Genomic DNA, 16,574 nt, shown 5'->3' with positions numbered 1-16,574 from the left:
TATATATATATATTTGATGGATTAACTGTCTTTAAGTGTATTCGCTGACATGGGCTTTTACATAATTTGATTGTTCTTTGTCTGTTTCATATCAAATCAGAATGTAAAAACTGGAGCTTCCTCATTCTTTTACTCTCAAAGAGGAAAAAATAACTATGTCAAAGAAAAGTCTCCCACGTGACCTCTACACTGTAAACCCGAACAATTTAGCATAACTGAAAAATATTGCGGCAATCAATTGCCACAAAAATGTTTGAGTTCATAAACTTAAAATTCAATTGGTCCCAAAACTTAAAAGTTTTGATTACATGCTACTTGTACCTCATGATTACAACTAAATTAAAGTGTTCATTAAGTAAAAGTAAGCTCCTTTGGCTGTGCCCTTGTTTTACACTCAGGGTCGCCACAGCAGACCTGAGGTGGATCTTGCACAAGTTTTACGCCGGATGCCCTTCCTGACGCAACTCCACATTGCATGGAGAAATATGGAAACGGTGGGGTTTGAACAGGGAACCTAATACACAGAAATCAAGAGCAATAACCGCTTGGTCACCACTGCTGCTAAAGTGTTGCTTAAGTCAACTCAAATATTTCCATATATAATTACTTAATTCTTTTAAGTTGTACTTAAGTTGTCCTTTGAAGTTTTGCTTACTTACTATACAATTAGTTCAATGCAATAAAAAATTCTGAGTTTAATTTAATAAAAAAAAGCAAGACCATGTTACACAAAATTGAAATATTTTACTAAGTAGAATATTTTCTTACAATTTTTAATTTACACTACTTAATCCTTTTAATTAATTAATTTTAACATTCGGGTTTACAGTGTATAGCAAACTGAAGCCTGGATTTTTTTTTTTTTTTTTACAGCTGTGAAAGTAATGATTAAGCTTTTTAATAAGAGGAGGTCAGTTCTACAATCCTTTTTTAAATTATATTTTTAAATTAAATGGTGTTGGGATCATTTTGAAGGAGGAGCATGTTAAGAGTGTGTTGAAAGGCTAAGTGAGTGTCTGACAGGGTGATGAGTTTGAAGTTGGAAATTGAAGGGCTGATGATGAATATCATCAGTGCATATGCCCCACAGATCAGATGGTGGAAGTTGAAGGAGCAAAACTGTTGTGTGAAATTCAGTGAGCAGGTGAGAGAAGCACTGGATGAAGGGGAAGAAATTTTGTACAACTGGAAAACTATTGAAAATGTGGTGACAGAGACAGCTAGGAAGGTACTGGGTGTGACATCTGGACTGTGGAATGAAGAAAAGGAGACCTGATGGTGGAACAAAGATGTCCAGGAAAATATAAGGAGAAAGAGGTAGATGAAAAAGAATTGGGATAGTCGGCTAGATTAAGAAAGTAGACAGGAGTACAAGGAAATGCGGCATAAGCCGAAAAGAGAAGTGGCAAAAGCCAAAAGGCAAAAAAGTGGAAAAGGCATATTGTGAGCTGTGCAAGAAGTTGAATAGTAAGGAAGGAGAAAAGAACTTGTACCAATTGGCAAGACAAATGGACGGAGCAGAAAGGATGTGCAGCAGGTTATGGTGGTAAAAGATGCAGATGTGCTGACAAGTGAGGAGAGTGTGTTGAGAAGGTGGAAGGAATATTTTGAGGAGCTGATGAATAATGAAAATGAGAGAGAGAAAATGCTGGATAATGTGGAGCGAGTAAATCAGGAAGTACAATAGATAAGTAAGGAAGAAATGAGGGCAGCTATAAAGAGGATGAAGACTGGAAAGGCACTTGGTCCAGATGACATTCCAATGGAGGGATGGAAATGTCTTGGAGAGATGGCATTGGAGTTTCTAACCAGATTGTTTAATAAAATCTTGGTAAGTGAAAGGACGCCTGAGGAGTGGAAACGAAGTATGCTGGTTTCCATTTTTAAGAACAAGGGTGATGTGCAGAGCTGTAGTAACTACAGAGGCATAAAGTTAAACAGCCACAGCATGAAGTTATGGGAAAGAGTAGTAGAAGTTAGACTTAGAAAACAGGTGAAAATCTGTGAGCAGCAATGTGGTTTCATGCCAAGAAAGAGCACTACTGATGCAATGTTTGCTCTGAGAATACTGATGGAGAAGTATAGGGAAGGCCAGAAGGAGTTACATTGTGTGTTTGTGGATTTAGAGAAGGCTAATGAGAGTGGCAAGAGAAGAGTTGTATGAGGAAGTCTGGAGTGGCGGAAAAGTATGTGAGTATAGTGCAAGACATGTACACGGATAGTGTGACAGCAGACAGATGCACAGTGGGAATGACAGACTCATTCAAGGTGGAGGTGGGATTACACCAAGGATCAGCTCTGGGTCCTTTCTTGTTTGCAATGGTGATAGACAGGTTGACGGATGAGATCAGACAGGAGTCCCCATGGACTATGATGTTTGCAGATGACATTGTGATCTGTCGTGAGAGTAGAGTTGAGTCTAGTCTGGAGAGGTGGAGATATGCTCTGGAGAGCAGGGGAATGAAAGTCAGTAGAAGCAAGACTGAGTCCGTTTGTGTGAATGAGAGGGAGCCCAGTGGAATAGTGCAGTTACAAGGAGTAGAAATGGTGAAAGTATATGAGCTTAAATACTTAGAGTCAGCTGTCCAAAGTAATGGAGAGTGTGGTAGAAAGGTGATGAAGAGAGTGCAGACAGGGTGACGTGGATGGAGAAAGGTGGCAGGAGTGATTTGTGACCGAAGAATATCTGCAAGAGTGAAGGAGAAAGTCTACAAGACAGTAGTGAGACCAGCTATGTTGTATGGTTTAGAGACGGTGGCACTAACAAAAAGACAGGAGGCAGAGCTGAACAGGATTAAGAATGAACATATCAGAGGGACAGCTCAGGTGGGATGGTTTTGAGACAAAATCAGGGAGGTGAGACTGAGATGGTTTGGACATGTGCAGAGGAGGGACCTAGGTTATATAGGAAGAAGGATGCTGAGGATGGAGCCACCAGGCAGGAGGAGAAGAGGGAGACCAAAGAGGAGGTTTATGGATGTGCTGAGAGAGGACATGCAGGTGGTTGGTGTGACAGAGGAAGATACAGAGGACAGGGTGAGATGGAAACAATTGATCTGCTGTGGCGCCCCCTAACGGGAACAGCCGAAAGAGGGAGAAGAATTTTTAAATTACATTTAGAGCATGTAATTTGTTTTCACTTTGAGGTCAAAGATCACAATTTTAAAGTGTTGACTTTTTTTACTTATTTCATTTTGATTTCATACAACAATAACAAAATAAAATGCCTACAAAGCATTAGTTTAATTTTTTAAAAATCAATTAGTAAAGTCTATAACAAAAAATAAATAAATAAAATAAATCCAGAACAACACATCGTTACCAGGAAATTTCATTAAAAAATAACTTCATGAAAACAAAAATCAGTTCTAATCATAAAAACCCATCTGAACGTTTTTCAGGAATAGTTACATGTTTTAAATGATTGTATTTGTGTGAAAGTGAAGAAAGCGGATATTACGCAGAGCACCTGAAGGCAGCGCGCGCGCGAGAGAGAGAGAGAGAGAGAGAGAGAGAGAGAGAGAGAGAGAGAGAGAGAGAGAGAGAGAGAGAGAGAGAGAGGTGGGTTTGATCAGCTCTTTTCCGCTTTGCTGTGAAAAAGAGGAACAATATGGTCTCATGTGACGCTCCTCCTGTTTGTACCCTCCTGTAGCGGATCCAGTCCGAGCGGGAGGCTGGAGCTCGAAGCCCCTCTACCTGAAACCAGCACCGGGTCTCCGCCTGCCCCGACAGCGACCAGCCTGCAGGAGAACAGAAATACACATAAATGGGTGAGATGCAATCAGATGCCTTCTTCTCCCTTGTTGTTTTTTTTTCTCCCTAAAATAACGGCGGCTGTGCACATCTGGCTCCAGATGCGCGCTTGGCTCTGCTCCTTCCTCCCCCCGCCTCCTGCTCCACACTCACCTCCTCCAGCTTTGACGCTTCACGCCACGACTCCTGCACGTTTCCGACGCGTTTTCGTTGTTAGAAAGCGCTGCGTGGGATGGCAGCAGGAGGAGGAAGAGGAGCAGGAAGGCGGCCGGTCACACTGATGAGTTGCAGATGTTGACACGTTTACATTGTCTGTTTGCCCATTGTGTTCCACACCATCTCTCTCTCTCTCTCTCTGGAGGCCTGACTGTGACATTCATTCACCAGCAGTGCACGTTCTGCTCAAATTAATTGCGTTTTGTTAATCAGGCCTGCAGATAAAACTAGTTGTATTTGCAGATTGTTTGTTTGGATTTTGCACTCCAACAAGTCAAATCACATCTGATTCATATTTCACAGAGCAAAACAGTTGGACTGCAAAAGATGCCAAGTGATGTTTCAGGTGTAATTCCACATAATCACCAGATGGTGGCAGCATAGAGAATATTGATAGAGGAGCTGGAAGTGGATGTGTAAGGTAAAAGTTGTGGATGGTAGCGATTGATGTTTAAAGTCCCGGTCACGCAGAAGGCGTGTTTGAGACGTTTAGAGGCACGTGCTGCGCTCGTCACCCAACTCATCAAGATCTGCCACACCGGTTGCCAAACACTCGTCAGGGTGTGCGAGTGTTTGGCGACATTCAAAACGCTCACCACTCAACTTCACTCATTAAGTGGTCGCTCCTTATGAGAGGCTGGAAAGCACCAGATTGTTCAGGTCAGGAACTCCAAATCCATGTAACTAATGCCTTGTCCAACATGGAAACGGAACTTTTGTCATTTTCAAAAAGTGTTCCATAAACACAGGACAGTTTCAAGGAATACCAGCATATTTAACCTCTGCACTGGGTTTCCCCCCTCAGGGAACAAAATCATGATCTCCCAGACGGGCGGCAGGTACTCAGACCACGAGGCTAAAACCCACGGGGTCTAGCATTTGTAGCTGGAGCATCTTTTGGCGTCGGGGATTGAGGTTTACTGACTTCAACTGCACAGCTACTCCTGTTGGCCCCGTCACACGTACACACAAAACCACTGAAAATGAATGAAAATGCTGTAATATATATACCTGGCCTGTATGTGGCACTGTAATACTGTCACTCAAAAAACGCATTAGAAGACATTGGCGCACTGTGTACAAACACAGAAGAAGATGACATCATTGTTTCATGAAAGTTGTGTATTGGTTGTACACACAAATCCGCAAAGGCGGCATTTTGAGATTTATCCATGCCTGGGCCCATTTTCAAAAAAAGTTGCATTTTCTGGATCCCAAATTGTCGGTTTCATGTGGACAAAGAGTTAATATGAGACAGAACTTTTGTGGATACGCCCAAACTCATCTCCAAATGGACGGGCCCCGAGTTCTTTCAGTTTCCTCCTTTTTTAAATTCAGGGTCACCACCAAGACTTTGAATCGGTTTGTGGTGGAAAAAATAAAAACCAGAAACATTTGGTATTTTGCTAGGAATGAAAACACAACCAGAAACTTTATATTTTTTATGTTCCAGAATGGAACGATTTATTTAAAATAATGGTAACCGGTTAATACTGTTACTTATTTCATTCTTGAAATGGTTTCTGTTTACAAGGACCCAGTGAGAACGTCAGACTCCAGTAATGCTCTACAACCAAACAGCTGGTGGCGGTAATGCACCATGTCAGTTTGCAAACAGGCAACACACTTGATAGCAGGACAAGAAGAAGATTCGGAGAGGTTCACTTATACCTTTTGTTAATTTTGGTTGTTGCTGGCGGGACAAAGCACTGTTTCTCGTGTTTCACACTGAGAAACACACATGGAGCAGACTGCATTTATTTGGGTCAATATTATGCTTTTTTCCTCCTGGTGGATCAAATGGGATTTATTTTTATCAGGAGCACAACACTGAAGATACGTCAGATGGCTGAACACTGGCAGGAATATATCTCAACTTTTAAAATAACATTTTTTTTCTTCTTGATGGGACAAAGTCTTGTAGTTCTCTGGTTCAGGCTGAGAAACACACTCGGAGCTAGACAAACACCGAGGGACTTCTTTTAAAATGCTGCATTCTTCAGTAATTTCCATAATAAGGAATTAAAATATTTCCCAGATGTCGTTTTCCAAAACAGGAATATCTTCTCATCAGGCTGTGATGATGAATCCGACTGAAACAATGTAACAGGTCAGATTAAGACTTTATATTCACTCAGTGTGTGAATGGTTTTAGGAGGTGGCTATTCGCGCATAGCCGTGTTAATACCATTCATATGTAGCACAGTCTTGTTATAGTTATGGTTGGGGTTATGGTTTTGGGTTGTTATTATGGTCGTGTGAGGACTGTAGCTTTTTGCGGTAGCATTGGGTTAGCGCTCGGTCCATTATTTTAGTACCCCAGGCTTCTCTGCGAGGCACAACACAGCGCCGTGTCTTTTAAAAATACAAGAAACACGCTGCTTCGATTTAAATACACAATAAGTCTATTTCAGGTGATCATCGTTGACCGTCTTTTCTCTTAAAAGGCTTTATTTTACTCAGTGTCTTGAGAAGTTGTAGCTTCTGCTACCTGCTACAGTACACTCAGTTCTCTTGTTTTTTTGTTGGAGCGTTACAGCGCCACATACAGGTCTGGCATATACAGTGTTTTCAGTGTCCCACAGCTGACATGGAACATCAATTTTAGGGTGGAACCCAAAACTGGAAATGTTAAAATACAAGTAATTCAGTGGCTTTGTATATATCACAGTAAGAAACAGCTATACTGGCTTAATAAAATCTCTGAAACACATTCAGTTGGTTGTTTGAGTTGGATATACTAAATGAAATGCCTAAAAATTTAACAGTTAATTTTATCTTAACTTTACAGTTATTATTTGGGTTTATTTCATTGAAATAAATTAACATTTGCTTAACAAATTATATTTTTTGAAATATACTATATTTTTTGAAATATATAATTATATAAATATAATGTGTTTGGTACATTTCATTCAGAATATTTGGAAAGGACTAATATATTTAATATTTTTACTTAGATTTACCAAGATTATCAAGTATACTGAAATGATTTCACAGCTTTTTAATTTACTCAATATTTTTAAGTGTAAAAATGTTTCACAAAAAAAGAAAACAAAAAACTATGTGTATGTGGTACTGTGGATCCCAAGGATCAGGATTAGGCATATTGCCACATCAGATCTAAGATGGATCTGAATATGGATTACCCCAGATGCCCTTTCTGATGCCCAAACTCCATATTACATGGAGTTTGAGCAGGGGGATCTTGTAATACGCGCATTAGCTTGTTCACCATACTGCCCTAACGCTAAAGTGACATTAAAATGGAGAAAAAGAAAAAACAGCTGATAAAACACTAGCCAGGAAGCAGCAGATGATGCACGTTTTACACACTACGTTAACCCTACGGTCACATTAGCTACAAGCGACAGCGACAAAGTGATGGCATTCATTTTTAATCAGAGTGGACATTTTGCAGCGATAAGACAGCAGTTGCTATGCTGCCAGCTAGGCGGGGTAAAATAAATGAGAAATCTCTTTTATGCAAATGCTGAGTGACACGACACACCGACTGTGAATCCAAGTAAAAAGGCAGCATGATGTCAGCTGGTTGTTCTTGCAAAAATATCCAAGATGGCAGAATATGCTCCTAAACAGCTGTGTGTTTCTGTATAAATCTAATCTGTTTGTCAAAGTTAGTGAGAAATAAACACATAAATCTAAAAATGCTGTTTTTGTAACCAGGTAATGCCTCTGAAGTAATTTACAAGACATCTTATTGAATTGTTAGCATGCTAACTGGTGATACAGGAGTGTCACTGTGAAAGATGTTGGATTGAAAGAAATCAAGTAAATTTTTGGTTCTGTTTCCTTGTCCTTCATAAGCTATCATAAAATGTTGTCCACATTAATGGCAAGTATACCATAAGATGGCTGACGCCACGGGAACGCCCATCAAGCGGCAAACACCAACTGTTTGTGTAGCGGCTTGCTCTGCCTTGTGTTTTGTTGTTTAACAGTATTTTTATTGAAGGTTTTCCATATGAATATAAAAAAAAATATCCAAGCAATAAACAAATAAACCCTCAAGTAAATAAACAGGCTTGATCACCAGGCTGGACAAGGTGATCTAAGAATGGTTGCCATATGATGTAAAATTTATTAAGATTGTCCATCACGCCGTATTGGATTTTCTTTATATGCAATAATCTGCATTGTTCCATTAGCCACACCTTGAACTAGTGCACAATGTGTTTTGTTTTTTATCCTCCTTTATGTTAATCTGGATTAAGATAACCTGGAGCACTTATTTTTTAAATTGGTCAAACAGTTCTCTTTTTTTAGTTTATACAAATGTGACAAAAACACAGTTTGTCTAATAAATAGAAGTGAAAGCAAAAGAACTTTCATTTTCCTGCCTCACTTTCATTGCTGCATTTTTCTCCTACATCAAAAAACCAGATTAATGCACTGTGAAATCTGTAAACTTCAGTTATTAAAGGTCAGTATAGGGAGGAGGAATACAACCCCAAATAAAAAAGGAACAGTATGGAAAATACAAACAAAAACTAACAAACAACAACAACAACAACAAACAAAAAAAACCCACAGTGATTCTTACATTTACTTTGATTTCAATTTATTTCATTGCAGACAGTATGAAATAAAGATAATTCACATTTTTGTCTAAATTTTGTTGTTGTTAATACACATTCATTCCTGCATTTCAGGCAATACATTCCAAAAAAAAAAAAAAAAAAAAAAGCTGGGGCAGGGGCTAGTAATGAGATAAAAAAAATAATGTTATTTCAAACAGGTGATTATTTTCATCATTTGATCCAAAAGGATCATCCATGAAAAGCTGAGTCTTTGCAGCTCAAATATGGCCAGTGGATCTCCAGTTTGCCAACAATTTGTGAGAAAATCATTGAAATGTTTAAAAACAATGGGGATTTGCATATTTCTCCTACTCACTCACTCACTTACTCACTCACTCACTCATTTTCAACCGCTTACGTCACAGTATTACTCCTACAACAATGAATAATCTCATTAAACGATTCAAGAAATCTGGAGGAATCTGGTTATAGGGCAAGACTAAACTGAACAGCATGGTCTCTGATCCCTCAGATAGCACTGCACAAAGAACCGTCATTCATCAATAGCTGATATAACCATATGGGCAAGGGTTTACCTTCAGAAACCTTTGTTAGGCACTACAATATAGTTACATTCGCAAATGCCACTTAAAACTTTATTGTGCCAAAAAGAAGTCTCATGTTAACCTTGTCCAGAAGTAGGCCTCAACTTCTCAGGGCTTGGAGGCATCTGTGTCGGACCATCGCACAGTGGAAATGTGTACTGTGGACAGATGAATCAGTATTCTTCATCTATCTTTTCATAAGAAATGGATGCCATGTGTTCCAGACCAAAGGTGAAAAGGACCATCTCGACTGTTATCAGCCACAAGTCCAAAAGCAAGGGTCTGTCATGGTGACAGTGCCCTTGGCAAATTAAATTTACATGTCTATGATGGCAGCATTATTGTGCAAAAGTACAATGAGGTTTTAGAGCAACATATGCTGCCTTGTAGACATCTATGCATTTTTTCAACTAGACAATGTAGATCCACATTCTGCACACATTACAAAGGCATGACTGCAGAAGAAGAGGGTACGGGTGCTGGACTGACCTGCCTGTACCTGACCAGTGATGACCCCATGCTTAAGAAATGCTTGCAGGAAGAGTGTGACAAAATAACACCTGAAATTCTTCATCGCTTGGTGTCCTCAATGCCAAAACATCTTTTAAGTGTTGTGAGAAGGAATGGAAACATTAAAAAGTGGTAAAAGTTTTAGGGTCACAACTTTTTTTGGAGTGTGTTACAGGCCTGACAATGAAGGAATGGATGAATTTTGACAGATAAAATGAAGTTGATCAGAAAAAAAAAAACATGAAGTATCTTCGGTTTGTGCTGGGTGCACTGAAACAAAAGTGTCATTGTTCAGCATCACTGCGGGATTTTGAAATGAACATTTTCCATATCGTCCCAACTTTTTCTGATTTGAAGTTGTGGACAAATTAGACATTCTTTGCCAACACATTCTGAGTAACGTTCATCAGAGAATGACTGGAATTCGCCTTGAATGTGGGAGAAATACATAGCTGCTGGATCTGATCCCCAGCTGGTGTGGATGGACTGTGACTCCCAGTGGGTTCGGGTCCAGTACGGATGTTCTGGAGTCACACAGCTGCTCTGACATCATCAGCTCTGAAACATTAGCGTTGTGCGTGGATTTGTTTCTCTACGTTTAGTTTCCTCTTCAGTAAACTGACTGCTGCTGCAGAGACGAAGCCTCCGGCACGGCTTGGATTGTGTGAGAGTTTCTAGACCAGTTGTGTAGGAGTTTTGTTTTGTCTGCAGGCTTTCAGATATTCGGACTCTTATCTTTTCAAGGCCTCTCATCCACGATCATTAACTTTGCAGACATTCACATGCAAGGCTGGTTTTTATTTTAACCACAAGTGAGTCTAAACTGTAGTTAATTCTTAACCGTCCATCTGTTCTCAGCATAAGTCCAATCCTATTACTGCCAGAGTCTTCAAATTCACAGGGAGCATTCTTGGGACACAGACCTTGGACAAGTTCAAAGATGGCTAACCTTGACTTATTTTAAGAGGTTAAAATTCACATTCTCTTTCATTCTATTCCTTTTTTTTTTAGCGACACTGTGACATCAGTGGCTGGTCTCTCCAAAACAACATTTAAGTTTCTCATATATTATGTAAAAGCTAGCGTGAAATAAATGCTTCTAAAACTGAAAACACTGTTTTTGGATCCCAATAACACAATGTATTTACAAGACATTTCACGGGCGTTAGCATAGTTACAAGTCACAGGCTGGTCTAGCTAGCTGCAAAACTCTGTTTCATTTGTGTGTAAATATAAACTCTTTGTCATATATTATGTAAAAGCTTGTGAGAAATAAACACTTCTAAAACTGAAAATGCTGTTTTTGTAACCTGATAACACCTGTAGAAGGATTTACAAGACATTTTGTGGATATCAGCATGCATGCTAATGTCCGCTAACTCAAAGCTAACTTTTGCTCTCATCAAAAGCTCATAAAAGTAAATATTGTTTATGATTGATTGATTGAGGAGCTTTATTGAAATGTACAAATTATATGTAAGACAATAGATCTTAATAATGAATGTAAATAAGAAATGTACAGTTATGCTCAAAAGTTTACATACCCTCGCAGAATTTTTGCTTTTTTGGCCATTTTTCAGAGAATATGAATGACAACACAAAAACTTTTTTTCACTCATGGTTAGTGGTTGGGTGAAGCCATTTATTGTCAAACAACTGTGTTTCCTCTTTTTAAATCAAAATGTCAAGAGAACTACTCAAATTACCCTAATCCAAAGTTTACATATCCTGGCAGAATTTTTGCTTTTTTGGTCATTTTTCAGAGAATATGAATGACAACACAAAAAATGTTTTTTCCACTCATGGTTAGTGGTTGGGTGAAGTCATTTATTGTCAAACAACTGTGTTTCCTCTTTTTAAATCAAAATGTCAAGAGAACTACCCAAATGAACCTGATCAAAAGTGTACATAACCCCCGGTTCTTAATACTGTGTATTGCCTCTTTAACATCAACGGCAGCTTGGAGTCTTTTGTGGTGGTTGTGGACGAGGCTCTCTGATGGTAAAGTTGCCACTGAATATGTCTTGGACTTTATTTACATTAATTACAAAGAAATACAAACAATATGGCACTTTATGCTAAATCTGCGTGGAGTAGACTGTTCTCAAAAACTGAGTGACTGTGCAAGAACAAGAGGAGTGAGGAAAGCCACCAAGACACCCAGACAACCCAGAAGAAGTTATGGGCTTATGTGGCTGTGATTGGAGAAATTGTGCACAGTGCAAGCTTTGCATTTTGCATCACTACTCGTAGCTTCATAGTGGAGTAGAGCAGAGAAGGATTTTCTTTCACGAAAACAGATCAAATCCAGGCTTGCATCTCAGATGTAGCTTCTGGCAATTTGTAGCTAAACTTTCAGGTCTTCTTTTTTAGAAAATCCTCCTCTATACCACGTCATCATGAAGATGGATAACTGGTGATACAAAATGCAAAGCTTGCACTGTGCACAATTTCTCCAATCACAGCCACGTAAGCCTATAACTTCTTCTGGGTTGTCTGGGTGTCTTGGCAGCTTTCCTCACTCTTCTACTTCTTGCACAGTCACTCAGTTTTTGAGAACTGTCTACTCCATGCAGATTTACCATAGAGTGCCATGTTGTTTGTATTTCTTTGTAATTGATGCAAATAAAGTCCGAAACATATTCAGTGGCAGCTTTATCATCAGAGAGCCTCATCCAAAACTATCACTAAAGACTCCAAGTTGTTGTTGATGTTAAAGGGGGCAACACACAGTATTAAGAACAGGGGTATGTAAACTTTTGATCAGGTTCATTTTGGTAGAGTTCTTGTCATTTTGATTTAAAAAGAGCAAACAGTTGTTTGACAATAAATGGCTTCACCCAACCACTAACCATGAGTGAAAAAAAAAGTTTTTGTGTTATCATCGTATTCTCTTAAAAATGGCCAAAAAAGCAAAAATTCTGCCAGGGTATGTAAACTTTTGATCAGGTTCATTTGGGTAGTTCTCTTGTCATTTTGATTTAAAAAGAGGAAACAGTTGTTTGACAATAAATGGCTTCACCCAACCACTAACCATGAGTGAAAAAAAAAAGTTTTTGTGTTGGCGTTTATATTCTCTTAAAAATGGCCAAAAAAGCAAAACTTCTGCCAGGGTATGGAAATTTTTGAGTACAACTGCATATATATATATATATATATATATATATATTTTTATATTATTAGGGCCCGAGTAGGCAACGTCCTACGAGGACCCTATTGTAATTGCGCTGTTTATTATTATTATTATTATTTATTATTATTATTATTATTATTATTCTCACTCTTGAAATCGAAATTTCGGCCTCTTCCCATGCTCAAAAACTCACCAAACTTTCCAAAGTCGTCCGGCCGGATCCAAATTTCGATATTTTGGGGGCGTCACACATGGTCGCAGAAAAATCATGAAATAGCGCCCCCTAGAAATTTTCAAAAACCCCTCCGCATTGGGCTTTTTTCGTCGTAGCCTCACAAAATTCGGTACACATATTTACCATGCCAGGACGCACGAAAAAGTCTCTTACTGTCATGGTGAAATATCGACAGGAAGTCGGCCATTTTGATTTTAAGTTTCAATTTTGAGTAATTTTTTGCCATTTTTGGCCATTTCCACTACTTACATGTGAACGAACTCGTCCTAGGGATTTTATCCGATCGTCTTCAAATTTGGTCAAAATCATCACAACACAATGGTGATCAAAAGTTATCAAAAGATTCTAATTAAGTCAAAAGGCGTGGCTGCTAGGGGTCGTCAAACTTTGGCGAGCTTTTCGGAGCACGCCATTTCACTTCGAACGGCTGTCACACCCACATACTTCATCGTAGATCCTTCAAACTTGCATTACCCTGACCTCCAGTAATTCTGTGAGAAATCTTGGAGTCATTCTTGATCAGGATATGTCCTTCAATGTGCATATTAATTAAATATGTAAGACTGCCTTTTTACATTTGCGCAATATCTCTAAAATTAGAAAGGTCTTGTCTCAGAGTGATGCTGAAAAACTAATTCATGCATTTATTTCCTCTAGGCTGGACTATTGTAATTCATTATTATCAGGTTGTCCTAAAAGTTCCATGAAAAGCCTTCAGTTAATTCAAAATGCTGCAGCTAGAGTACTGACGGGGACTAGAAGGAGAGAGCATATTTCACCCATATTGGCCTCTCTTCATTGGCTCCCTGTTAATTCTAGAATAGAATTTAAAATTCTTCTTCTTACTTATAAGGTTTTGAATAATCAGGTCCCATCTTATCTTAGGGACCTCTTAGTACCATATCACCCCAATAAAGCGCTTCGCTCTCAGACTGCAGGCTTACTTGTAGTTCCTACGGTTTGTAAGAGTAGAATGGGAGGCAGAGCCTTGAGCTTTCAGGCTCCTCTCCTGTGGAACCAGCTCCCAATTCGGATCAGGGAGACAGACACCCTCTCTACTTTTAAGATTAGGCTTAAAACTTTCCTTTTTGCTAAAGCTTATAGTTAGGGCTGGATCAGGTGACCCTGAACCATCCCTTAGTTATGCTGCTATAGACTTAGACTGCTGGGGGGTTTCCATGATGCACTGAGTGTTTCTTTCTCTTTTTGCTCTGTATGCACCACTCTGCATTTAATCATTAGTGATTGATCTCTGCTCCCCTCCACAGCATGTCTTTTTCCTGGTTCTCTCCCTCAGCCCCAACCAGTCCCAGCAGAAGACTGCCCGTCCCTGAGCCTGGTTCTGCTGGAGGTTTCTTCCTGTTAAAAGGGAGTTTTTCCTTCCCACTGTCGCCAAGTGCTTGCTCACAGGGGGTCGTTTTGACCGTTGGGGTTTTTCTGTAATTATTGTATGGCTTTTGCCTTACAATATAAAGCACCTTGGGGCAACTGTTTGTTGTGATTTGGCGCTATATAAATAAAATTGATTGGATTTGATTTGATATATATATATATATATATACATACATACATACACACACACACACACAAGGTTGGGTAGGATTACTTTGAAATCCAAAAGCAATCAGATTACAAGTAATCCAGTAAGACATGTATGTACATGTATGTAATATATATATATATATATATATTATACTTTTCACTGGTATACCGATTAAATAACTGCAAATTAAATGATAAAGAAGACAACACTCATGGTCCTATGGCCTAGGGTATTTTAGCATTGCGTTATATTTAGAATAAAACTACAAACTGTCTCGTCTTGTGCATTAGTTCATGAAAACGCATTATCAGAACATGTTTGCTCACAGACAAGTTCAACAATTCTATCCATTATTATAATGACTGATTATTGTAATAATTATTACAGTACTGTTGGAGTTTGTTCTGCAAGTGTGGCTGTTGTTGTAAAAATCACACCAGCAGTGGTTGATTTTGCCATGTCATTTTGCTCGTAGAGTGTTCCCATTTTCCCACAGAAGAAATAATTATTGCAATAGTGGTTGAGCTTAATGTACAGTTTTGTCCATTACTGGTATAACTATTATAATACATTTGCCATGTAATCTCACCTGTTGAGGTTTCTGTGCATTATTGGAAAAATGATTGCAGTAGTGGTTGAGCTTAGGGCAGTTTAGTGGTTAGCACTGTTGCCTCACAGCAAGAAGGTCATGGGATCGATTCCCACCTGTGGCCTTTCTGTGTGGAGTTTGCATGTTCTCCCCGTGTTTGTGTGGGTTCTCTCCGGCTTCCTCACACATCTAAAGACATACAGGTTAGGTGGACTGGAAACTGTCCATAGATGTGCCTGTGGGTGTGAATGTGTTCGTTTGTCTGTATGTGGCGCCCTGCCCAGGGTGCACGCTGCCTCACTCCCTGTGACTGCTGGGATAGCACCCCCGTGACCCTTAATTGGAGTAAGCGGGTCCAGAAAATGAATGGTTGAGCTTAATATGCAGTTTTGCCCTTTACTGGTATAATTACTACAATACTGGTTTGGTTTGGCGTCTAATCTCACCTGTTGAGTTTTACTCATAATTGAAATAATTATTGCAGTAAAGGTCGTGTTTACTGTGCAGTTTTGCCCCTATTGCAGTAATTATTACAGTAGGCTCAGATTCTATGATTGCTAAATTAATTTAAGGAAAAGGGTTAGGGTCGTGGGTTAGGGGGTTAGGTTTATACTTCTCCCATAATTTCTGTCCCATTTGGACAAAATGTGCACACAACAGATGACACTGTATTAAAGTTGTGTTCAAAGTCATATTCAAAGTCAGAATCTCAAATTGGCAGAAGAGGCCAGTCGGGACGGGAGTCATGAAGCGGTTTCACTTGAGAACAGGGTAAAAATTTTCAGACATTGTTGTCTTTGGTGACCCCAAGCAAAATGATAGAAGCCCATTGAAATTTTTTATAGGATTAATCTGGGAACCACAGCTGCTTACTGTAATTGAACAGGGACAGTACTGTAAATAACCTGTTGTATGTTACAGAAGATGAACAGCATCCTGCTGGCAGCTCCAGAACAGCTTTAGTTACTTTAATCCAGGAGGTGATTTTGCATAAAGTTGTGTTTTCGCCGCTGCCATCGTCTTCAACCATGACTCGATTGTCCTCTGTTTCACACGTTCTGCTGCTCAGATTGTTTGCGAGATAATCGCCAAACAGTTCATCCACAACATACTTCTGACTGAAGGAGCTTCTCCTCCGCCCTCGTGGTTTCTGCTGCTTCCCACAAACACAACAAAGAAGAAAAGCATTGATGGAATTCGTGCCACGTTACCGTCTTGTCTCCGGCTATCTTAAGCCGGAGTCACACATCCTTCCCGTCTGTGCACCAGGTTGACTCACAGCGACACTCATCTGCTTTGTCTGCTTAAAACTGATGTCTTGTGCAAAGTTGGTCTCTTCCTGCTTCTCTGCACCACCCTGACCTTCAACTTTAACACGACTGCTTCCTCACCCAGGGTGACAATGTGATGGGTTTGTGCTACTTCCACTTTGTGTTCATCACTTCTGGT

General features: G+C 39.5%; 1 protein-coding gene across 2 annotated transcripts in view; it reads left to right on the top strand.

Annotated features, from left to right (window-relative positions):
- The first annotated feature begins 3,415 nt into the window (after positions 1–3,415).
- sh3kbp1 (SH3-domain kinase binding protein 1) overlaps positions 3,416–16,574 on the top strand; it is a 78,585-nt gene continuing 65,426 nt past the window's right edge. For both annotated transcript variants that reach the window (XM_034166093.1, XM_034166087.1), the window contains exon 1: positions 3,416–3,770. In XM_034166093.1, coding sequence (XP_034021984.1) covers positions 3,767–3,770 — 4 coding nt within the window. In that variant the 5' untranslated portion in view covers positions 3,416–3,766. The remainder of the gene's footprint in view (positions 3,771–16,574) is intronic.

Source organism: Thalassophryne amazonica, chromosome 1 (assembly GCF_902500255.1).
Source record: "Thalassophryne amazonica chromosome 1, fThaAma1.1, whole genome shotgun sequence".
Lineage (NCBI taxonomy): Eukaryota > Metazoa > Chordata > Actinopteri > Batrachoidiformes > Batrachoididae > Thalassophryne > Thalassophryne amazonica.
This window is presented reverse-complemented; position numbering and strand designations above follow the sequence as displayed.